Raw genomic sequence first — 25,732 nt, forward strand, 5'->3', positions numbered from 1 at the left:
ATAGCTTCACTTTAACGTATTTCAAAGACAGGGCCAACACTTAACCCCCACATATGCAAACTAAAATGCAACTGGTACTACTCAAATACAAAAATCCACCAGGATCAGAATACTTGAACAAGATGCAATATATATATACACACATTTTAGACTCACCTGAGACACACCATTCATTGCAGGGAGCTTGCCAGCTTGTGTGTTCTGCTTGGTGGTGCACTGACAATGGGATTTAATTTCAAATTTTTCTCTAATACTGTGCATAGCATCTAAAAGATCTGTCAAAACTAGAGACAATTAAGAAGAAAAACATTACTAGCTGTCAATCATTCTGACCCTCTTTACAACGTACACGGTGATGTTTTAAACTATTAAAAATCCTGAATTTATCACTCAAAACTTCTCCAAAATGACTGCCCAGTTTATCTTCAAGCTTGTGCAGAGAGACATTCAATTAAATAATCGCACACTACCCTTCTGAATAACCTGCGCTTGAGTCTGCATTCCCATTGCATGGCACACATCAAGCAAGCCAGTAATTATTTACTTCTCATTGTTCAATAGGTGTATCATTGCTTCATTCAATAAAACCATCAGCTAAAGACTGAAGCGAGCCATGTCTTGACAACAAATCAGTATGTGAGCATGTAAATGAAGGCTGTTTGGTAATGGGCATGCACGGAAGAACAAAACTGAGGTTAAGTAGGCAGCCTTCACTGTGCTGTTTCCAGATGAGTGGTTCACTTTCACAATTTAAAATTCAAACCAGTTGCAGTCTAGAACCTGTTCTGGGAAATGTCACAATTTGAATTTGTTATGGAATCTACCCAACTTTCATTTCTACCTGAACTAACATGGAACAACCCATGGAATAATGACTTGGTTCTGTATTTTCAGCTTAAAATAACCTGGGAATTTACTTAGGACGTTTAAGGGCACATTTCAGTTTTCTATTTTCTGGTCTGTATCAGTGCTGACAGAAATTTTGTGCTAACAACCACTACATCACACTTAATGGCAGTACTTCAGAGAACTTACTTGGTGGTAAGCAGAATTCTGAATCTAGCTGGATTTATGATTCCTGCTTAGTTTTTCAATTGTCATGAGCTCATTCACTGCATTTTGCTCAATCAAAATGCAGTGAACTTGGGCATGGGAGAGACAATAGTGAAATACAAATCCCCAAAAATCCATTGCCTCAGTGGTACTATTTAAACATTTTCTTTTAACAGCTAAGGTCAGATTTATTAAATACATTCTGATTGTTTTATTCTGCTCTGAAAAGGTACAAATCCATCACAAAAAAAGGCTCTCAATTTCTTCACTGCCTGTCCCCAAAACCCCTTTACACATCTGTCAGCACACTTCTCTTACTCTCGTCATCATCTGTGCCCAGTGCTGGTAACTGCCCAGAACCACTTGCCTTCTTGCAACCATTTAACCCAACTCCCAGGTTTTTAAATGGAAAATGAGAAGTTTCAAGAAACAACTCTGTCCCCACTTTCACGGAAAAGACCTGGGGGGAAAAGCAGCTTCTGCTTGTTTGCATATAGTCTTACCAGAGCCTGGAATAATCTGTGTTGGCATCAGGTGCTTGTGATCATGAGGCTGTCCCTTCACACACTTCATCCAGGCGTACAACTCCTTATCTGCAAAATAGTATTGCCAATGTTTTACTTCCCTTATGTTGCACACAGACAGAGCTAAGGTCTTTCAGACTGGTTTTGGTTAGAAACATTTCTCTGCACACGCAGGTCTTCTGTCTAGGTATCCAGTATGACAAGGACTTGCATATAACAGCTACTTTTCACATTAACAAAAAGAGTTTTAACAATACTGAAATCTGAAATAGCTGCATCTGTAACACAGGCCCTTGCCAATTACTTCCAAATTTCAAAGTGTATTCCCTTTATCAATTTAGTGAGTTGCCAATTTAACACAGGCTGAAATCCTTTACAGTTGCTATTAGGGCCATGAGCCTCCCTTGATGAATCCTGCCATGGAAAAGAGACTTAATTAAGCTGTGATTGTATGGTTCATCTAATTTGACACAATCCACACTCCAACTGGAAGCATCTGTTTTCAACCAGAGTTCACCAGACAAGCCAAAAAGACAACTTTAACCAAGTAATCTCTCTGATTCAGCTTATGATGCAGCTACACCAGTGGGACTGGTGGCACAAAGGAGAGGGAAGTTGCATCGCGGATTTATGGCACATTAAAGCAACCATGAAACCCTAATACTGGCTGAAAATCATTTGTGCCAGCAGAGAGGGCCTAACTGGTAAGAGAGAGATGCTTTCTAAGTTGTTTAAGGAAGACTCTCCTGAAATATGCAATGTAAAGAAAACACACAAGAATAATGAGAGCCAAAAATGTCTGGCCAAGCAACTGGTCACCAACCTACAATGTGATTTTGGGGCAGAAAGAACACAATTTCTCTCTCCATCCCCAGTCTTGTGTCCTATTCACTAAACTACTAATTTTAAGACATTTTTCCAAGCCTTTTACCAGTTTGCTCACTGGTATCACTTGCAATTTAAACTCAGGAACACACCACAGGAACATGTAACACATTTAAGGCTTTTTTTTTTTTACACTGTAGTAGGTACACAACGTTTCAAATGTTCCTTCAGATAAATATTAAATTTATATGCTATTCAGTAGTTTTTGTAGCACCTAAAACATCTCAATATCCAACTGGTCACAAATATAAATAAATCAAGACAACAGAACACTATGTATCTAAATCTGTTTTCTCACGGAAATGTCGTAACATGGAATCCCACTTGATGGTGCCATAAACTCTCTGAAGGTAACAATGGTTGCATATGCACTCACTCATGTAGTAAAGTGATAAGAGAAGTCATTGATAAGTATCTGAATCTGAAATATTTAAAAATCTAACATTCCTGCTGAAGCAGGAAAAAACCAGGGGATTCTCTGTTACATTCAGCAACTGTAAAAAAACAACTACTGGTTCCAGGAAAAATGGTGTAATATAAAAGTCCTAGTATATAGAGATGGGTGGGTGGTTCTGAACGTTTTTTAAGAGAGTACCAAAGAAGCAGCACAGTTCACATGAATCCTACGGCACCATTAGAAATTAAGCCACAGCGAGGGAAGCTGTCGTACTTCTGCTTTCACACGTAAAATTGCAATCAAAAGAAAGGAGAAAGTCCTCCCTGTAAGAAAACTGAAGAGAAGCCTCCTTCTTTATACTGCTTGTTCCAACTTCTAAGACATTTTACTAAAACTTTCCTGGCTGGTTAACACATACTATAAAAAGCCTCTGACTGTGTGTTCCCAGGGTAAATAATGTTTGGCATCTATCCCAAGCCACGTCAGATGGATGCACAGACATGCGCACACACAGACTTCAGCCAAAGAGCTGCTGAAGCAGCCTCCAGCATTAAAGCATTAACAACTGTTCTCAGTGCAGGAAAATCCTGACATTAGCTCCCTAAAAACTTCAGTGTAGGAGGCCTGTCACTGCAAGCCAGGGACAAAGTGGGTGAGAATCTCCATTTGGCAAAGCTTTGCACCTAACACTTAAACTTTATTTTACTAACATTTCACATCTGTGACATTACACGGCTGTGACAAACATGGAACTGCTTTTCAAAACAGCATTATCCTTGAATCAGTTCCTGGCACAGCGTCTGACCGCAGAACTGTGCCAGGGCACAACGCCTGCCTCCCAGGGAAGGCAGTGCATTCCACCAAGCCTGCACACCAGTGTCACAGCCGAGGGCTCCAAGCCCAAATCAATCCTCCAAGTCATTCCTCCTTTCAATTGCAACCCAGCTGGGTCACCCAGAAATCAGAGGTTTCCAAGTCAGTCCTGTTATACTTCTCTCTCTCCAGACTAAAGTAGGTATTTCCATTAGAGCACAGGATAAACCACGTATATGTGTAGACTTATGGATTGTGAAACTTCCATTAAGATTCATTTTAAATACCATTAAGATTCATTTTTAAGAGATGGAGTATTTCCCTCTATCTCTTTTTTATGATAAAACTATAAAATAGGATGTTACATCATTATGACAAGCCACTTCTGAAGGGAGGCCTCCAGAAAGCATTCAAATCAAGGCAAGTCTTAACAGCAATGAGTTACCATAAACAGAGAGGTGTGACTGAGCACCAGCCTCAAAACTGAAGAACAAGATTTAACCTTGAGGGGCAAGGCACAAGCAATCCACACAAAAAGACTGAAACGTAGACAAAGAGCTAAAATAGCCCCCACAGCAGCTGCTTTCTGAATGACTGATTCTGTATCTACTGACAAAAAAGGAGGCAAAGTAGATCTAAGAGAAACCAATACACACAAGAAGTAATTTAACACTTTACAGAAGGACAGTTCTAGTGGATCAGCAGCTCTGCAACAAATGAGAATAAACAGCCTATACAATACTCTAGTTCATAAAAAACTGACCTCTAGAACTTTTCCTTTCCTTTGCTTTGTAACAATCTAGGCAGACCACAAATCCACATTTTTGGCAGACCCAATGAATGTTAAATAATGTGGCTTCACATGCATCACACATCTCACGGACTCCTCTCACTGCTCTCTTCCATGCAATTTTGGCTGAAATACAAAATAAGCAGAATAAAAGGACTGAAATTTAAATGCAAAGCACAGAATGAATAGTCTTTATAGATGAAGCATTCATAAGTTTCCCCTCAGACACAACTGGGTTTTGGGGGAGGAAAATGATTCTTCATGAACAGGCCATCAAGAGCTACCCTCTTAGCTCCATTACACAGCATTCCCTTCAATGCTACCTACTATCTGGAATCCCTACTATCTGGAAACACATTATAAAGAAATAAAACATTCAGAAAACACAGACTAAAGTAATACAGAAAAGATATTGCTGCAAGCACAAAGAACTTTTTTAGCGTACACTTTTAACCCATGCACTCAAGAGGGTTTTTCACCTGACTGCCCGTGGGACATGTTTGATCTAAAGGGCAGCCAAATCAATGAGCTGGACAGTTGAAGCTGGCAGAAGGGGAAAGAGGTGCCTGTTCAGAAGACCTGGCTGGTATGTGTTTTCTGCTCCACTTCCTCCTCATACAGCCTGGAATTAGCAGAACCACCAGCCTGCGCCCATCTGCTGTGGGCCAGAAGGATGGAGGGCTGCTTTGGTGGGGAGGCGACAGTGTTAGCACATGCTCTGCGGGGCCTACGCTGCTGCACTCTTCTCCTCTGTTTTGGGAAGGAGACACATCAGAAACACACCATTTGTTGGCAGCAGTCAGTACCTGGCTCGCCACAGGCCTTGGCTGGGAGCTGGCTGCTCTGGCTGCAGAGCTGGAGGCCAAGCTGGCAATGGAGGCTCCTCCAAACCCAACAGGGCCCTGGCCCAGCACAGCCAAGCACAGGGAGGGGATCGGGCTGGCCCACTGAGGAAGGAACCCTCCCCAGCATGTCCTCCTACTAAACAGCCTAGGAAAATCCAGCAGCCAGGGGAACAGAGCTACGCAAAAGGAAGCAATGGTAATCCAAGAAAAACTGCACAACACTTGACAGCTTTGAGGGCTCCTTACCGTCTTTTTTCACCCAGGACATGGCTGTTTTCTCAGAGGTTACCAATTGACAAAATTTATCCCCTATGATATCAAGAATGTATTTAGAAGTTTCTAGGTCCAGTTCATCATCTTCATAGTTTTCATGTGTCCATAAACTCAGTGCTTCATCATCATATTGATCAGGAGAGGAGAAACCATCTATCCTAACCACTCCATTCTTACTAAAAGACAACCTAAAAATGAAAACAAATAGTTTGACTGCATGTATCATTATACTCTGTGACTTCCAATTTACTTGCTGCTTAAATCGTATAACACAGAAGTTTTCTTTTCACCTTATCATCCTACAGCCTTTTTAATTTTAAAAGAAATCTTATTGATCAAAATAGCTTGAAAATTATAAATAAGGAAGCATGAAAACAAAAACTAACCTTTTAGGAACTTTTTTGCATTCCATTCACACATCATTCTTTCTCTCTAGCATTTATTACTCCTTTAAAATTGCAAACAAAAATATTTTTTTCCATTTTACTTTGATCAAAGTTTGGTTCCACCCACTTTCCCTCACTTTCAATTTTCGGAATGTCTGTGACAGCAGTCCCTCACTCTGACTTTTATTTTATAGATTTTTGTATCCTACTGCTTTCATACTAAGAAAGCATGAGTTCAAACACTACATTTAAATTTTTCTGGGCAGACCAAATCACCAACAGAAGCTTACATTTTTGTATCCACTAAACTCTCACCTTTCAAAGGCTCTCCTGTTACCCCATCCAGGGCCATTCTACTAACCCTGGCTATACTTAGCCTATTTTTAATCTGTAACAATTAATCATTCCATCTTATCCAAAACAGGATAAGTCATTATACAGATGTGATCATGACAGTTAAGGAATTTATGCCAGAAAGACAGTCCTGAATTTAGAAGTATCAATAATAATGCTTAGATATGTATCCAAATGAACAAGATGAAATTATCAACTTTCAGCTTCCAAAATAACAATTTCCAAAAGAAGCGTAAACTTCTTTTGCAATTCAAGCTCTACTATCTAAACACAATGAAAATAACTAAACTGCTGTAAAACATACTACAATACAATAAAAAAATATCTCATACCATTTTTTTAAATGTTGGCAAACCTTTATGTTCTCTCCTGTATACAGGGGGAAGAAAATCAACCGAAATTCCAACTCTGCCAAACGTGGGAGCAAATATTCTTATAGAGAAGGTATTCAGAGTCCAAGCTTGAAATGATTCCTACACATCTACCAAGTCTAGTAACTGAAGATTCATTATAAAAAATTAAACCCCACTTAGAGAACAGTTTCTTGTTGAAAACAAGTTGGATTAATATTGACAGCACAATCCATACACAAATTGAAGTTGGTTTATCCTTTCTTGGCGCTTCCTGCACCCCAGGAAATTTTCTTCCTTGTAAGTTTTCCTTGATGGGCCATTAATTCCAAAAAAAAGGAGGTCACAATTCCTCTCTGTCCTCAGAAAACTCCCAGAAAACCCTGAGTAACATTCCCACCATATACTGGCATAAGAACAATTACAAGTAAGTGCAACTCTGCGGTTGTACAACTTGTTTAGAAAAACTGAAGCTTGCCTTTTGAAAATCCCACTTCAAATGTCAAGACACCTGTGTAATGGTGATGTGTTGTATTTTCTGCTTGCCTAAGGTACAGCAGGCAGATGTTCTGATGTCTTTGCTATAAAGCTTTAAACAGCAATGAAGTCAATCCACAAAAGAAATGCAAATGTAAATACTGTTAAAATAGATGCTGTCTTTTATCGGGTAGACTGCGACAGAAAAATCAGACATGCTTTCAAGTATGCCAGTCCTTTGTCAATATTATTTTAAAAGCTGAAACACAACATTACCAGGAAACTAGGCATACTTACCGCCGAAAGTAGTAAAATCTACAAAATACTGGTGAGTGAGTTGGTTCTTCTCCTTTCTTACTTCTTATTAACCTACATTCTCTGCATTTTTGCAAATTTGGTCCTATTTCAGAACAAGAATCATCCTGCAAAAAGGACTCTCCCGTTTGCTTCAGCTTCTTTACTTTGCGCCAGTCTTTTAACACTGAGCGAGGTATACCAGCTGCAAAAGTAAGGACAGTTTCAGATCAGGTACTGGCACTGCTTCCTCACACATCACAGTCAAGACAGTCAGTGGTCAACATTTTTTTGCTACCTGTATAATGTATTTAATTTTTATTTCCACCTGCCTGCATGTCAGCACCAGGTACCAATAAAGCTTTCACAGGCAGGAGCACAGTTAAGTAACTGCTAAGCTCCCAAGGCACTACATTTTCCCTTATATTAGGTGTATCATTCCCCAGACATTCTACTAAAACTATCTTCAGAATCTCATTCTGACAAAAAAAAACCAAAGACATACAATACTGCAAGAAAGTTAGGTTTGAACTCTTGTTTCTGAAGGTGTAGGCAAAAAACCACCCACAGTTTAATGAATAAAAGCAGAGCTTAAAAAAAAACAACCTAAAACCAAATTCCAACTCCTTCAAAACTTTTTTTTTTTTTTGAAGTTACAGAATAGCAGCTATATTCAACAGAATCCATTTACACTATGTCTGGTTTGTTGGATTTGCAAGGCCAAGCAGTATAATTCTATTTTAGATACTGAAGTCAGCAGATCTGACACTGAGTAACATGAGGAGCAAGTCTATTGAGTAATAAGTGCAATTTTCACATACAGGTTTTGAAACTGAACCCTGTTGTCATTTAACCGAGCTTTCATTTTAAAGAGTCTTGAAAGTGGCACCGCTCTTATCTGCAGACAGAGAGAATTATCTGTCATTTCATCTACCACTACTCTTGAAAGTTCATGTCCTGTAAACAGGGATCTGATATAGGATGACAAAAGGGTCAGGGTGCTAACTTTGGACTTGGTACCTGGGTGCAGATTGGTATTTTGCCAGAGATGACTTGTACAAACTTTACAAGTGACAGACTGCCTATGCCTCAGTTCTTGGCCTAGAAACCACATTCCATACTCACCCAAGGCATGACAGTAACCGGATTTAAACCTGAAGAGTAAAAGGGGCCCAAGTACAGGTTTACTAGTCCAAATCAATGTTTTCTGCCTTGGAAGCAGAGATCCTGGGTGTCATCTGGTAGCTGCCAGACTTCAAGCTCTGTGGGTAGGCACTTGGAAGACCCCCAACACTTGCAGGGCTGTGAAATGCTTGCTTTGCAGGAGGGAGCCTCACAGCCCGGAGCTCTGAGCGCTCTGGCTAGCACATGAGCTCCCGGGGGCTCTCCAAAACAGCATCAGGACAAAGCACTCTTCAACCCTGGAGGAATCCACACACCACCCATGCTGCAAAACTGAGCCCCAGACCCTGAAGCACAGTCAGCTATCTCCAGCCACCTACAGAGAACCCAGGCAGCTGTTTCAAGGGAACATCCTCCTTCCTGAAAGCTCCTCAAGGTTGACTATGATTTTGCGTAAAATCTTTGTGGAAAGTTCTTTTCGAAAGAAAAATCTCTGACCAGCTCTCTTGCAGAAATTTACCATGAAGAAATCTTTTGCAACAGCAGAAAGGTCATTAACACTTAACATGTTAAATATATGTATTTCGTTTACTTTAAAAAGGGAAGCTGAAAAGGATTTTACAGGCATGTTTGCCTTGATCTTCCCTTTATTTGGGAGCAGAAAGAAAAAGTAATACTATTATCACTGGACCAAATATCTGGAATACTTCAGATGGACTACAACATTTTCAGCACCCAGTACAATTCAGGGATCAAGTACTCTCGGATACCAGAAGAGTAACTTTATACACCAGACAGTGAAAAGCCACAGAATGTAATTACAGACAGTATTGCTCATTTTCTTGCTACCTTTACTTAAAAAGTCTTACAAGAAGTAATTTAATGGCAGACTCTCTAATACTTAACCAGACCAAAGACAAAGAAGAATCCTTGAAGAAGAATAAATTGGGATAAAAATAAGGCAAGTTTTTAAATAAAATCCCTTATGTTGGCAGACCAGTTTCTCTCTTTTTGTATTATGTAGTTACACTCTGCTACACGTTACAGTATTACATTTAAATGCAAATTTGTATTTCCCTAAATTTTTTATTCCTTAAACAAGAAGGATGTTAACACCATGTACTACACATGCTAGTTAGGAGTGTGAAATTATTCTTCCTGAAACCTTTCATTAAATTAACCAAATCATAACTGAGTGGCACTAGGCTCTCAAGGAACTGCCTCTGGCTTTCTGATCAAAGGATGAATTAGAGTTCAACAACAGAGAATCTTTCCCTCCAGCAGTGCTCTAAAAATAAATGCATTAAATCTTAAAATAAAAAAAAAAAAACAACATATATATATATATATAAAAAAAGCTCAATACAAGTGGTATAACTATATGCACCAGCCTGCTCAATTCTGAGGGCCAGCATAAACGAGATGATTTCCTGCTTATTTATAGGCCAAGAACCAGTTTGTTAACACAGATATACAGAATACTCTATTTCTTATACCAGGATATTTCAAATGGCCTCAAGACAGATAAATCAGGACCTATTCATTTACACAGGCATGCTTTTTAGCTCTTTTCCCAGCCATTATGTATGACAAACCCTCCAGGATTAACAGTGTTGGACTTCACACACTTCTGTGTCTTCCAAATCAGATTAATATACTCACTGCTGTTACTGCCACTCTGTAACTTCAGCTTGCTTTTTTCTTTGGCGCTCCTGCTAAGAACACCATTTGGTTTCACTTCTTCCTCGGTATCACCCTTTTTTTTCTGCAAATCATTTTGTTTCTTTTTGTAAGTTGGCTTGGGCTGCCGCTTAGTCCTTTGCTCTGACTTGCTCTCACTTTCATCAGAGTCACCACTTTCAGAGCCAGACTCATAAGTTCGTTTTCCTTTTCTCCTTGGGTGCTTATCTTCCTTTACAAACTTATCTGCCAAGATTTTGCTATCTATGTTATTTTGCAAATCATTTGATGTAGAAGCTATTAAATTGACAGTACACGGCTTAATAATTTCTGAAACACTGTTCCCTGAATTATCTTTTTTATTAGTGTTTTTATCTTCCTCTGAATGCCTTGTTAGCCAAGCCTTTTTCAGTTTAGTGTGGTAGTTTGGCTGACTCGTCTGGGAAGTTTGCCCACTGCCTACAGAGTTCGCTTTGTTTATTGTATTACAGACGATAGCACTGTCTAGGGAGAGAGAGGTTGAAAATGTCTGATTTTTCACAGAGTTGGACTCGGTCTCAGCGGCGTTGCTACTTTTAAACTGAGCTGCAGCCAACGCTGCCTTGTGCTTTTTCAAATGGACGAAGTCGGTAGAGGTGGAGAATCCCGAGCTGGGCTGAGCAGCGCTGCCAGCAGCGGATGTAACCGGAGCTGCAGTGCTGACCTTGCACTCCTGGGGCTGCGCTGCCGCCTGGCCGGCCGTTCTCGGGGCTGCGCTCTCCGGCGGTGCGCAGGACACCGTGCTCGACACCGAGTAAGTCACTTCAGAGCTGCCCCGGCTCGACGCGCTGGTCGTCATTGCTGCTGATGCAGTGACATCCGTTTTGGTGCTGCAGATGATAGTTGTGGTAGGGGTGACAGCATGAGGAATGCTGCCTTGCAAGACAGCTGCAAATTTCTTTTCATACTGTGTGCGAGCACTGTCTGAGTTCGTATTTGGCAGTATGACTCTTCCAGTCTCCCTGGCTTCCGCTGTTTTCAGGCAATCTGCTAGATTTGTCACAGCTGAAGATCTCTCACTAACTCGATCTTTGGAAGCAGACTGCATTACTGGTACATTCTCATATTTTGTGCTAGAAGGAGGACGCACAATAACAGATGCTGTAGCGGACTGCGACTTTCCACTCATTCTTTCAGTGTGCCAATCCACTTTTTCATTATTTGGGGCATTACTGGACTTCCACATCTCTGATAAATTCTGTTCAGAAGTGCCCTTGTAAACAGTTTGGGCTTCCTTGGGCTCAGGTACTAAAGTTGGTGGTTTCTGCAACTCCTGTGTTTTGCCACCACCAGCATTAACGGGTTGAACAGGGGTTAGAGTTGGAGGTGAAAGGCTGCTGTAGCTGCTCTCCTTCTTCTCCAGGTTCTGGTGCACAGGAGGGTGAAACACAGGGGCCCTATGCAAGGCAGGCATACTCCGGAGTGTATTTGAAGATGAGACTGACAACTGAGTAGGGCTCCTGCTGTCACTTCTGAAAGAATTTACAGAGTGAGACTGCACTGACTGTGAAAGCTGCTCGGGTATCTTGCTTGTAGAGCCTTCGCTTTCTGGTTGGTGCTTAATTAAAGGTGGTGGTTTTGAAAGGGAAGAAATGTAGGAGGGGAGAGCCTGGGGACTAGCTGCTGTTGAAGGACAATTAGTTTGCTTATCAACATATACACCTGAAGCTTCCTTTGATGGGTACGATCTTGGTGGCTCATTTACTACACTGTTAGACAAGGTAGTGAAATAGTTACTCTGTGGCAAATTCTGTGGAACTGAATGTTTCATTTTATACAGTTCTGACACAGAGCGTTCAGCATCTTTGTCGTATTTTACTGAATGGCTTTTGGGACTTGAAGATAAGGATGTTACCCTGGAGTAGTTTTCTCTCTCTCCCTCCAGTGCCTTTATTTTAGCTGTAAAAGGAGCAACTTCAATACTTTCTTGGAGTATCCGTCTGTGTTCTTCTTTGTATTTGCTCAGTCGCTCCCCAGTCTCCTGTGGTGGCCTTGGCAGCTGGTTCAACATTGGATCTGCATAATGTCTGTGCATATGGCTCTCCTTTGCTGTCTGCGTTCTGCTCTGCTCTAGCTCACTCTTCACTGGCGCAGTGGTAACAGAACGCAAAGGTTCAGCAAAAGCTTTCCTCTCCAGTTCTCTGTTTGAAGAAAGGTTAAGCAAACACAGGTTAGCCTGAATGTAGTACCATGTGCTAGACGGAAGACCTTTCTTCCCATGCCCTGAACCAAGTTATCTATTAACACAGAATAAACTTTCCTCTATATTAAGTACAATTTTCACAAGTCTTCAAATGACTCACGAACTCAAGTACCACACCAAGTCCACAAAGCAACACAATGACACACCTGTGTTCCCCACAGGCATCCACGTCTACAAATAAACTAAAAGGAAGCTAAAAGGCAACATCACTTGCAGAAATGTACCCTCACACACAGAGTTCAACAGCAAACTTACTCTTTGCGATGCTCTACAATAGTTTTGGACAAGGGCGGGCTGGAATGCGCTGTCAGTTTGAGAGGCCGAAGGGGATCTGCACTGGACGGTCGCACCGGAATGTGACTCCGTAAACCAAGGCTGTCAGCTGAGGTCACTGGGGTGGGCTGGTGTAACCAGGGGCTGGGAGTATTCTGTTGACACCAACCAAAACAAAAAATAAAATCAGATTTCAAAATAATCATGGGACAACAAGGGTAACTCTACCAAGCCCTACCAATGATCAAAGTAAAGTAATGTATTTCAGTATCAAATCACAGTCAGTAAATAAAATTTAAATCACTTTTTTTGACCAACTAAAACACAACTGTACTTCCCCTGCACTTCCAGCATACAAAACAGTTTACACATTTCAGAAGCATTCTTAGAACCATTTAATTTTCAAGTACTCAGGATGAGCAGTTAATTCTAGAACAGCATCTCAAGCTCATCAAAATTAACAAACCAATGACAACCTGACAACACTCTACTTCAGTTATTAGTAAAAAGACCGTTACCTCTTCAAATTACAAGTATTTCTTTAAAAACACAAATATGGCTTGATATTTCTAGAAGCAATTTTACCTCCAGCCTTATGACATATCTCAATAAAAGGGATACAAGTACTTCTTTCCTGGATTGTTCGTCTCCTGTCCCAACCAAATGATTAAGTATGATAATCCTAATTAATCTGCTTTATTTAGTCAGGCATTTTTATTTGGCTTGATCATCATCATCATGCTATTAAAACCATAAATGTACACACTTGCCATACTGTGCAGCATGGCAAACACACAGTCCAATTTTATGCTGTGTACCTAAACACTCCAAAGGTGGGCCTCCTTGTTTAGACACAGTGGTAAATCTTGATCTATGAAACTACTTTTTAATATATTACTTTGTTAAGTTTCTGTTTTCTTATCTTTACTGAAACTTGCAGAACAGCCTGCAGAAAAGACCACTCTCTCTCTCTCTCCTTTGCTTAGGAGACCTGCTTACAAGAAGTTTACACAGCAGAGTGGAAAAGCAGGACACCTGTTCAAGTGGGGCTCAAGTGCTGGGGACAAGCCAAGAAGGGACTGGGGATAAGAGTCAGCTTTTGTGCACACCTCAAAACGTTGTGATGCTTGTCCATCCCTACACTCCTCACCAGTCCATCACTATCCTTCCCCTCAGACTTGGCAATTCCAGTTGGGAACTGCTGCAGCAGAAAGGGAAGCCAAGAGCGCTCATGACACATGCACACAGCACAGAATAGATCTGCAGGTGCTACAACTTTGAAGTTATGAGTTCTGTGTTTTTGAATATTTAAAGCAGCCGCTTGGGTTTGCGCTCACAGTTTTAGTGCGCACGTTTCCTCGGCCAGGAGTTCCCACGCTGTGATGAGTTCCCACGAACAGCCTGTAAGCTGCATTAAAGTATTATGCAAAGAAGGCCCGTCACCTTCTCTCTGGAGGAGCTGGGGAACATCTGCCTGAGCACCAAGCATTGCTCAAACAGCTTTGTGACTCCACCTGCACCATCTACTACTGCCCAGCCCAAGCATGGGAGCTGCCTCAGCCATCCAAGGCCAGTAGGGAAAGGTGGGCTTGGGGCACACTTCCTTCAGCTCAGAGACATGGCTCAGCCCTGAGCCAAGGGTGGATGCTGCTGCTGCTCTTACAGCTGAAACACAGATCCCTTTCTGTGATTGTGGCATCCATGCAAACCGACCTTGGAAACGCCCATTCTGGGTTTCTAAGATCTATTTTAAAAAGGCCTCCAGTGCGAGAGCCAGAAGACAAGTCACCACAAGACAATTGCCACATATCAACATAATTAAAAAGCTACGTGCCTCAGTATGCAGGGCTGCATTCTTCAGGCAGCCAAAGTGAAAATAACGTCTATCATAAGTTCTTTTAAAATGGACTTCTGTATAGGGTGGAGCAGGCAGCAACACGAAAAGATAAATCGACCTATCTTTTTCTCTTAGGCTTTTCTACACTGCTACATTTTGATTTTATCACATTTTAGATCAAACTCACTTCATATTACAAGGCCAACTCAAACTGACTGTTTTGGAAAAGACTTAGCCACAATGGTTTGACTTTTTTTTAAGAATGAATCTGGGGAGGAACAGCCTTCCCCATGATGACAAAAAAAAAAAAAAAAAAAAAATTCTAACCATTCAGAAGGCCAAGCTTTGACACAAAGGCTTACCATTTGGCAGAAGGACCACTGTCACTGACATGCCTTTTGTGGTCCCTGTGAAAATCTGCCCAAATTAGGCCAAGTTGAAAGCCTCTAAAGATCAGTATGCACATGCTCAGTGGTGATTTAACTGAAGCTGGCAGTAAAGCTCTCCAAAGTTTCTGTCTGCACTACACACGTTTCATCTTACACTATTCCTTTGAGGTGCCTGCAATGAGCATGCCATATCCCAAGCCTTCAGGAGCTAAGAAAACTTTTCCTGTAATTGCCATGTCTGCCTGCCAAACCCCACCACCACACTGGGCACTAGGCTGAAAAACACAAACCACTTCTTCTGAGACTGCAGTGGTTACACTCAGCAAACAGACAGAGGAATCACCCTGACTTGAATACAGAGGAGTGGAAAGCAGATGGGAAGGCAGAGACGTGTGCCAACAGAAACAGAAGGGGAGAAAACAACACTCCAAGAAAGGGTACATAGATAGGTGTAAAGACAAGAGAAATGGGTGTACAGTGTGCATGAAACATTTAGAAACGCAAGAGTATTTCTCTCCAGAACTTCCCACTGGATGTAGTACTCCTTCCTTCTCCATCTTTCACCATTACTGAGTGAGCATGCATGAAATTTCACTATGAAGACAACTGTCTCACCTCTCCTAATATTTCACTTAGACAATGGTACACAGTTTGAGGTAGCAAATATTTACCCTGTGAACTTGAGTTCCCAAACAAGCCGGCTGACCTCATCCTTAGTCATAAATTAAAATCAAACATTTAATCTTTCTTTAGAATTCTTAGGAATCAAGGTCTGGAAAAACTCCCCACACACATCCACCATGAGACAGTGGTTACTGCTGTAGTTCCATTCCTAGTTCTCTGCCTACTCAAAAACCCCACCATCCCAATATACTCGGTGTGACACAAACTACCACATATGTACCTAGGAAATCACTGCTGGGAGACACCAGGCCCAGCTAAATAAATCATTAAGAAAGGATCTTAACTTACCCTTCTCAAGGAAGGCTCCGCATTAACAGGAGTTTCTGGGTGGACCCATTTGGAGGAGGGCAGACCGAGTCCTGAGTAAGCATGTGTTCCATTTGGATACTGCCAAATAATTGGATAAAGCCCTAGCTGATTATAGGAAGCAGAAGGATGAGCTTGTCCGAGAAGATGTGGAGACTGGTGTTGTAACATCTGTTGCTGCTGCTGGTGTGCTAATGCCAAATGGCTTAAGCTGCTAGCATGAGCAGTCTCTAGTCGCGGGTGGGCACCCAGCAAGGAGGCAGCAGGCACTCCAGGCAACACTGCGGGAAGTAGATGAGGGTGATGAACAGAATGGTGAGATGTGCTACTAAGGGGGTGAGTGTTAATAGCGGACAAGGGAGCCTGAGCTGAAGACCCAGCGAGCAGATGGGATGAACCAGTTAATGCAGGATGATGTGCATTTGGATTTAAACAGGTTCGGTGGGATGAGGAATGCAGAGGATAATTATGCTGATGCAAGTAAGGTGAAATGTGATTAGTTCCTGTTTCTTGTCCAATCAGACTGGGGTCCCTGTATACTGTGAAATGTTCATTCTTGTCAATGATAAGAGGACTCTTAGTAGCTTCTAGAGCACTAACTCTGGCTGGAACTGGATGAAAACTAGACCTAGGCAAATCATGATCAGTTTTATTGGCTGACCTTGTTAATCCAGTAGCATGGCTGTTTTGGGAACTAACCTTCGACTTCACAGTATCAGAAGATTGGGTGAATTTAGGCTTAACATCAGGTGACTTTGTTTTAGGATGATCAACTGAAGCACTAGATTTTGACTTCACAGAATCGGGGACTGGACTTTGTTTACGCAGTTTACTCTCTTCTGCTACAGAAGCTACATTTAACGAAGACATAAATGAGCCATACTGCACTTTTTCAGAATTTAAGTGTTCATTTACTGGTAATGTTTTTACAACCCCAGGTTGTATCGAATCCGTTTTACCAACATTGCTAACCCAACTTTGATCAGCTTCCTGTTTTCTTGCTTCAAGGAAATTTGCATTTGCAAATTGCTGTTTTAAATCACTGCTGTGAGATTCTATTTTCTGAACTGTTTGCAAACCAAAGGTACTTGCAGCATTATCCTGGTTCTCCTTTTCAGAGTTGTTTTTATTAGTAACATCAACAACACACTTAGGAGTAGGAGGTCTGGGTAAAAACTGCTCATTTTTTAACTCCACAGTGTGATGTTTTTCTGCATTACACTCTTGAACAGGTGGATCCTTGGCATTCTGCTCATAAAGTGTTGGCTGCTCTGCTGCATGGAGTGAAGATTTTTCCTGATGATCCAAGACTGATGACTTCAGTCTTTCTGTCTCTTCATGGTTTTTATCCTGCTGTACTTCATCCCATGGAGACTGCCTATCTGTTAGTGTTTGTTCTACGCCCTCAGTAGTTTGTGATTTTCCTTCTTCTCCATTTATCTTTGAAGAGTTCTTGCTTTTTAACTCATTTTCTGAATTCTGCTCTGAGGATGAATCTGTTAATCTCTTATTTGAAATCTCCGAGTCACTGCTCTCAGAATAATCTGAGATGTTGTCCGTCCGCAGCCTCTTCACATTTAGTTTTTTTTCATCTTCTTCAGGTTTTCTTCTTTTACTAAGAAAGTGTTTATTTTTGGTTTTGGGGTTTTCTGCAAAAGATAAAAACACATCTATCAGATTTTCAGTCTAATACAGTTTTAGGAGGCTCTCCCTCCCTTTCCATTAACCACTTTTACCTCCTCGACCTATATAATCGTATCTTTCATCTTTCATCTTCTCTTCATCAGGCATGCTGCTGTCAGAGCCTTTCCTCTTATTTGGCCGAGAATTCCTCTGTTGCTGATGAGAATTCTGTCTTGGTGCTGCAGCTTGGGAATTCATTGCTGGTCTGGGACTATTTGCTTGTGCACGTGTATAATGACCCTAAAAGTAATTCGGTATTAATGGACTTAAATACAACGTTAATTAGTGTCTTTAAACATGTATTTTTAACATTTGCAATATATGAAAATACTTAGGTAAAAAGATAAATGTATCTACGTGAACTGTGTTGCTGTTCTGGTTGGAACGAGACCGTCGGCGTGAAGTGATGCCAATATTTTCACCTTTCAACAAAGAGTGAACAACATCATCTAGAAAGGTCATCTGAACCATAGAAGGATCAACATTCTGAGGTTCTAGCACCTGGTTTATGTAAAAAAAAAAAAAAAAAAAAAAAAAAAAAAAAAAAAAAAAAAAAAAAAAAAAAGAAAAAGAACAGAGAAAATAACAATCCACAGATGTTCAGACAATGCCTAATCTGTATTTTCTGTACCAGTGTTCACCAGTCTATTTTGTGTGCTAAAGACTAATCAGAGAAAAGCCTACTTAATCCTGACAAGCAGAACTGACATATGACACAACAAATGCTGGGAACAGTGTCAAACCAAAGCAAATGTGTCTTTACATGCCATTGTAAAAATAATTTTTTTTTAAGAGTGAAAAGTATCCCACCACCAATTCCTTCCCCCTTCATTAACCTGCAAATTTGAAATTCAACAAGCTATTCATAGAATAACCCCTAAGCAGTAATTAAAATATACAAATATCTTATAAAATTAATTTAATATACTATAAATTATACTGCAAAAGCACATTACAGTAACTGCTTTCAACAGAAGCAAAACTGCTACGAGAACAAAAATTACTGGAAAGAACAACTCTAGAACTGTTGAGTGTTATTACTGAGAAATACCTCATAAAGTAGGAAATGCTAACCATATCTTCAAAAGACATGGCACAAAGTGAAAAAAGTAACATTTGGGGAATATTAATTTGAGCAAATTAAGGTAAAGAACTTATATGAGTACTAGACTAGTCTTAAATTTTTATTGTCACACATGGTTTTGTCAGTCATTTCAAGGCAGATGGGTCATTCACTCTATTACTGTTGAGTCATTACCCTACTCTCCTGAAATTCATTACTGCCATTAAAAATACCAGCATTAACACTTTTTGTAACATCAAATTCCGCAATAAAACTAAAACCCACCACAGCAAATATAAATTGGGGCTGTAGTAAATGCTTAACTCAATAAATTGCAGAAAGTGACTATTTCAATTGCTTGGAAAAGGTAACCATTACTGCAGTGCTGAAAGACTTCATTCTTGGGAAAAGAAATTCTCAACAGAGAAGACAGGGAAGACCAGTTCTTCAAATTGGATTGCTTTACTTCAAAGACTTCAACAGTCAAATAGCAACAGCAGAAAAAACTGTAGGACTGGTATTAATCATATCACTGCACAAATACTCAGCTTCAGGAGCGTTTAACTGATAGCCCAATGCAGTTGTGCTGTAGTTTCAGTGCAGTGATACCCTCAACCTGCTGGAATTGAACCAACTTGGTGTGATTCTCAGTGCTACCAACAAAAATTAGAACCTCCCAAGGCATAGTTTACTTGCAGCTTTTTTTTTGAGTATCATCCATCAACTCACCTGGTCATTCATAACCACCATAGTGCGGGTGAAGAGATCATGGTGAGTGATGATGCCAGTGAACCACTGGGTGGCAGAATCCTGTCTGTACACTCTCACCCTATAACCATTTAAGGAGTACGGACCTTTGGAAGGGGAAGAAATAAAAAAGCCATTGAGGAATGCAGGAAAAAAAAGGCATACATGGATTTTCCTACTTTTTTTAAGCTTCACAGCAAATATATAGTGCACATAGCATGGACAGCTAACCACAGATTCAGGAAGACATTTTGAAATGCAAATGATCCATATGAGTATGCTTTAAGGTTAATTCTAACCTTTTCAACATACAATTTTCTTATCTAACTAAATCTTTCTGCAACCATGATGACACATGATGGGAAAATTCCTGCCTATGAACAGCAACCACAGAAAAGTAATCTGAAAGGCTAGAAGGTGGCAGCAGCAGGTTATACAGAAGCCATCTAACAGGCTAGTCACATGCCCAGCTGCTTTGCTGGCTAAAAGATTTACATCTTGGTGGTTAGGCTCTGCATCTGCCAAGTCTTTCCCATAAGTGACCACAGAGTTTGTTCTCCATTACAACAAGCAGAAAGGCAGTGGAATGATCCCGTGACTGCTATGGCCACACAGAACATTCAAGCACACACAAACTGTGAACACTTCAGCTCCTGTTTTCAGACATACCAAATCCAAAGAAACCTGACGCATTTTGCAAAGCTCAGTTTAATTCACCTCCAAAAGCCCATGGGGATAAGGAGCTAGTATGATACAGTACCTATTTACAGTTTGTTTCAAGACCCAGAAATCTAGACTGAACAGTTTTATTCATATTCAGTGTCTTACTTGATCACTGGAACGCTTAAGTTTCATAGCACTTGGTGATTATATGGCATTTTGTATAACCAAGCCACACTGCCACCAAGTTCAGTTCCAGCTCCGTGGGTTTTGCTACTTCTGCAATCAAACCCCAGCTCCCAGGTCAGGCAAACAGGAAGGGAGAAAAAGCCAGTCAGTGACAACCTACGAACAGCCTAACTTAAGTGATTTAAGACTGCTCAGTTGCTGAACCACACAGGCAAGGCCAGAATTTCCCTGTCTTTCCTAAAGATCAGTTTTTCCAAGCCCTGCCCAGTACATAAAGCAAGCTCAAACATCTGCAGCAAACAGGCCAGGGACCTCACAGGTGACAGCTTTCTCTAGTAAAAAATATCCAGAATCACACAACCGGGTCTATTATACTTTCTGCATGTGACAGTGTGCTACTGCAATGACTGTTTTTAATGTCAACATTTGACAGATCAAGAGAAGCGCAAAAGCGGTAATTATTTACTAATTTCCAAGTGGTCTCTTGAAAGACTTTTTCCATGTGACTATATCATTTTTAAAACCAGCTGGGAAGAGAAACACTACACCACAGCAGCCTTCTTATCCCCATCCACATCATTCATGGCACAACTGAAACCCTGAGACTTCCTGAACCCCCTGAGCCACCTTAACTGACGCTGGAGTACGTTTCCAGCAGCACAGACAAGGGCCAGAAGTGTGCCAGCACAGGCACTGCCAATCACAGGTACATACAGGCAGAAAAGGAGGAAGAATCCACAAGCTTATGTCTCACATTTCTGGTCTTGGACCAGACAGGGTTCCCATGGGGACACATTTCCTGATGGCTTCTCTCCAACCCTTACTCCATATGCCCCTGCAAAACGCCTCCAGCTCAGCTCCTACACTTCTGACTGCCTGACCCATCCACATTCTCTACATCTTGAACTTTTAAGGGCTGTCCCAAAGCTCTGGCTTATTCAGACAGTCTCAGTAAAATTCTGCTTGTGTCTGTGCAAATTTGCCATTCCTACCTTCCTATCCAAGCGCCTCCTCTCTTGCATCCTACTGCTAACTGCACAATGATTTTCAGTCCTTGCATAAGCAGAACCAGCATCTCCCCAGCTTCTTGTATCATTTCAGCACTACTGTGACTCCAGGCCACTAGCTTCTAAGTCCTTTCCCCCAGTCTTCTCAGCTTACAAGCTGAGAAGCTTTCCTTCCTTCTCCAACAGCTTCCAGCTTCTCCCATACTCCCCTACATTGACCCAGTGCCAATTTCTTTCTTCTTACTCCTTGTTCTGATCTGTGTTCATGCTTTGTTCCAACTGTTACCCTATCTACTTTTAAAAGAGAGTTTATCTACCCTTAAAAACAGTGGGTTGAGGTTTTTTCTTACATGCTGATGGGATGACAGGAAGAAGGAGAAAGATTGAACTGCAATCACACAACACAGACCAGCTCAGCTCCAGCCCAGCCCAGCCACAAGCAGCCATTACAGGAAAAGCCTGGCTTTGTCTCCAGTCCCTGGCTGAATCATGCCAGCTACACATTGTTGAAACAGCCTGTGCAGTACTATGAGAAAATATGTTCAGAGCTGAAGCACACTCAGTGTTTCAAGAGGATTATTATACATGCAGCCTGAGATTGTAATGATGAAAAAAACTAATCGGAAGAAAGAAATCAAATATTTTAATTGTTAAAAATCATAGACACTTCACTATGTTCCTTGAACCGGTTTTATTTGTCCCAAAAGGTTTCAACTTGGCCAAGTTTGGGAGGAGTTTCATTTCTTATTAAACAAGGAACAAACTACTTTCCTGCCAAAGCTACAATCTCTACTGCAAAGCATGCTGCTGTGACTGCCACCCAAAGGAGAAGTTAAATGGGCCAATTTTTTTCTTTAGTCTCATTCTTGTAAATAAATGGACTGGTTTTGAGTAAAATTCTCCCTCCACAAATTGGCACATTTCTTTCCAAATATTTGGAACAGGATTTTAGTGCTTCTATCCGACCCTCCTCTTTCTTCAGACAAACTGTGTTTTAACTGCAAAAGTCAAAGTAAAAAATACTAAGTTATGATATGAAGGTTTCAGCATCACAGAAAACAAGGAAAAGGCTGGATACTAAAAATATTATAGAGGATGAAGTACAAGAATGTGGTAATAACCTTAACAGATGCATCTAGACAAGGCAGAGCCGAAAACATAGCTTAAATTGCAGGGAACAAGAAAATGGTAATGGAGGAGGTGAAGCAAACCAGAGAAGAGAGAGGAGGAGAAAAGGAAGAGAACGTGACCAGATTACAGCAGCTAGCATAGTCAGAGGGCTGTCTGTAAGCCACTGGAGGGTTTGTGCCAACGTAAAGTCTGCGTGAGCAGGAGCAGATTATGTGCAGGGAGAATGTGACAGCAGTCTCCCCTGGCTGACCACCATTCCATGGGGCTGAGGCCAAGGCCCCAGTGAGGAAGCATGTGTCTCCTCAGGTCCTACATCACATCAGGGGAGCAAGTGGATCTAAAGCCTCTCCTCAGATGAGGACAGCTAGCCTTCAAGGACATTGGCATGAGATTCATTTTATCATCTACATTACTGTTCATTTGTGCACTTCTAAGCACAGTAACCTCTGTTTGAGAATCTAAATCTATGAAGACAAAAATACAGATCCTGGCATGATGGGAAGGAGTTGTGTAGGTGATGGGCTGGCTGGCAGTCTCATTTAGATGACTATTTCAATACTTCTGGAGCTTTGCTCAATTATTGATTCTGTACCAATGTACACAGAGACTTTCACAATAGTCTTACTGTCGTTACTCTAATGAAATACAATAAACAAGCTCAATTTCAGTTTCCTTTTTATATAACCCTGATTGGATTTTGCATCACCTCTCAATCCAGTTTTGTCTGCAAATTTCATCAACAGACTATTAACTTATATTGCATCTGATGATACCAAAAGTAAAATCTAAAATGACTAACACCAACATGCCAACTTACTATCTACACAATTCCACATGTTTGTTTTTTTCAGCATCCTTTTTCTGTGGCCCATAAGAATCATGTCTAGTCAAATGAGAAACTCCACAGAAGGAAAGACATAAGTTTTTTACTCTAAGTTCAGTATTATACTTACCATATTCCTTTTGTCTTCTGAGCTGGGTTTTATCAAAAAGACTAGACAGCAAGAAAACCTCGTAGCCATCCTTAAAATATCTGATTATTTACAGCTTCCCTCCTAATTTTCATTTACAAAATGACTGCTTAAGCATTTTTGTTCTGAAACTTCTTTCCGGGGGATTTTAGCCCAGACCCGCAGAGGTTGGTTTCTGCCTCCTAGTAATAGGAACTCCTCTGCAGAGCTTCCTCAAACTTAACGAATGTGCTGCAAATGCATACAGTATTTCTACTATCAGCAAGATGGCACCAAAATAATTTCTTCAAATTCATACTAGTTTTCTTGTAACTTGCATCTACAACATAAATATTACTGTGCACAGCTTTTTCTGCAACCTCCCAGCATTAGAATTAAGTTACAAATTGTTACTGATTTGAAAGCAACTTTTCATTCGGGGGGTGAGAGCGTGGGGTGGGGATCTGAAAGTATTCTTCATCTGTGACAGAACTGTGAAGAACTACAAGCACAGACAGGTATCTGAGAAGTTATCACATGTAACAGTAACACTAACAGAGCACAGAACAGTTTTAAACATGCCAAAATGTGTGTGGAGGCCATTCATACACACTTATTTTCACAACAAACTTTATAAAATATCTACATTCAGACTAATGATATTCAGCTTTTGCTGTAATCACTAAAACATCAAACAAGTTAAGAACAGTCTGAAGCAAACACCAACAGCTTCTTACAGTCTTGTTTCCTTGTATTAACAAATACTTCCAAAAAATGACTTCCAAGTTAAAAAATATATTTTCCATTATATCACAAATGCTATGGGATGAGTCCCACACAAGTAACGGCCTTAAGCTAGCTAACACAGAATATAAATAACACAATTTCCCACATAATTACCTTGCATAAAAATCTCCTGAACCTTTTGTTCCTTTACCCAGGCTTTTACCTCCTCATGTAACTGCGGGTTATCCCTGAGAACTGGGTTTAGACTGTCTACGTCGTCCTAAAGTAGAGATTAAAAAAAGAACCATATGTTATGTTTACTTGTAACATTTTTGTTTATTTTCCTAGATGTGTTTTAAAATACAATATTAAGTCGTTAGATGCTAATTTTACTGATTGCCTAAAAATCCCTGTACTATTCTTAGAAAAAACTTAAAAGCATAACATAGTGCTAGAAGTTATTTCATGGGAACACAGTATGTCAGATCCCACATGTGGCCAGACTTGTAAGCTATTAATAGGATCACACTTTCATACTATCTTACTACAAGCTAAAAATGCCCTCTAAAGACTTAGATGCTCACAGGTATGCACAAAGAATTGTTTAAATAATTACTAAATTTTGTTTTTAAAAAATTCTGTTTTCCATATCTGTAAAATGTAATAATATGGACATGTTGAGCATAAACACAGATATCAAGCCTACAAATGTAACACATAAGCAGTATTTTAGGAGAAACAAGCATTCTGAGATAAACACCATTGCTGATTTTCAAATATGTTGGCCTTTGTTAATTAGGTAGTTTCAAATAAGACGTGTTTTCATTTATATTACAATCAGTTCTCCTGGAAAAGATTATTTTCCAGTATCTGGTAGGATATCATCTGAGAAATTAAGATATATTCAGTGGCTCGGTCCTTCTAACAGAAAAAAAAAAAAAAAAAAAAAAAAAATCAGGCACAGAATCTGGTTCATATCCTTGCAAGCATGGCTTAAGAATCACCATTCATCTCTGGACTCCTAGAACACCTATTTCTCTATTTCAGAGCAAACTTGCTATTTCTGTCTTTAAGGCTGTGGAGGAGAAAAAAAGCCTGGTGGCTCTTCACGCCGAAGATGGCCTTGGAAATCTGTGAGCAGCAGCAACATTCATTTATACTAAGAGAACTCCAGACAGCTAAAATAATGAGTGCAATTCTCCACATACAAAATGTAGAATGTTTTATCAGTACTGCAGCTGAGATAAAGCAATTTCTTTCCTTGATCTCCAACAAGTTCCTTGATGTTTCCAATTTATTATGAAGAGCTCCAGCCACAGAAAACAAAGATACAAGTAACACCCAGTGAATCCTGCATCTCTGCCAGGCCCTCCAGTGACACAAGCAATTTCTCTCTATTCATCTGGATGAGATTATTCCTGCTAACCCACTGATCACAGGATATCTATTTCCAATTCAAAATTCACTTCCTGACACTTGGAGATTTGCTGTGCTCCACTATGGAGAATGCATCAACACTTTGGTTATTAGACAAAATTACTCTCTCTATCCTCATGCTTTTACAAAGGATACGGCTTTGGATCGAAGAAACGGTCGTGATGA

General features: G+C 40.5%; 1 protein-coding gene across 10 annotated transcripts in view; it reads right to left on the reverse strand.

Annotated features, from left to right (window-relative positions):
* Positions 1–25,732, reverse strand: part of JMJD1C (jumonji domain containing 1C) — a 161,468-nt gene that overhangs the window by 14,925 nt on the left and 120,811 nt on the right. For 9 of the 10 annotated variants that reach the window (XM_053983500.1, XM_053983499.1, XM_053983504.1 and 6 more), the window contains 12 exons: positions 24,305–24,410; positions 19,450–19,574; positions 18,015–18,158; positions 17,711–17,897; positions 15,957–17,623; positions 12,741–12,913; positions 10,226–12,423; positions 7,445–7,646; positions 5,554–5,768; positions 4,436–4,588; positions 1,557–1,646; positions 157–284 (listed from right to left, as the gene is read on the reverse strand). In XM_053983500.1, the coding sequence (XP_053839475.1) occupies positions 157–284; positions 1,557–1,646; positions 4,436–4,588; positions 5,554–5,768; positions 7,445–7,646; positions 10,226–12,423; positions 12,741–12,913; positions 15,957–17,623; positions 17,711–17,897; positions 18,015–18,158; positions 19,450–19,574; positions 24,305–24,410 (5,388 nt within the window). Of the gene's footprint in view, positions 1–156; positions 285–1,556; positions 1,647–4,435; positions 4,589–5,553; positions 5,769–7,444; positions 7,647–10,225; positions 12,424–12,740; positions 12,914–15,956; positions 17,624–17,710; positions 17,898–18,014; positions 18,159–19,449; positions 19,575–24,304; positions 24,411–25,732 lie in introns of those variants that run through there. The other variant, XM_053983508.1, reaches the window with a different exon arrangement.

Source organism: Vidua macroura, chromosome 8 (assembly GCF_024509145.1).
Source record: "Vidua macroura isolate BioBank_ID:100142 chromosome 8, ASM2450914v1, whole genome shotgun sequence".
Lineage (NCBI taxonomy): Eukaryota > Metazoa > Chordata > Aves > Passeriformes > Viduidae > Vidua > Vidua macroura.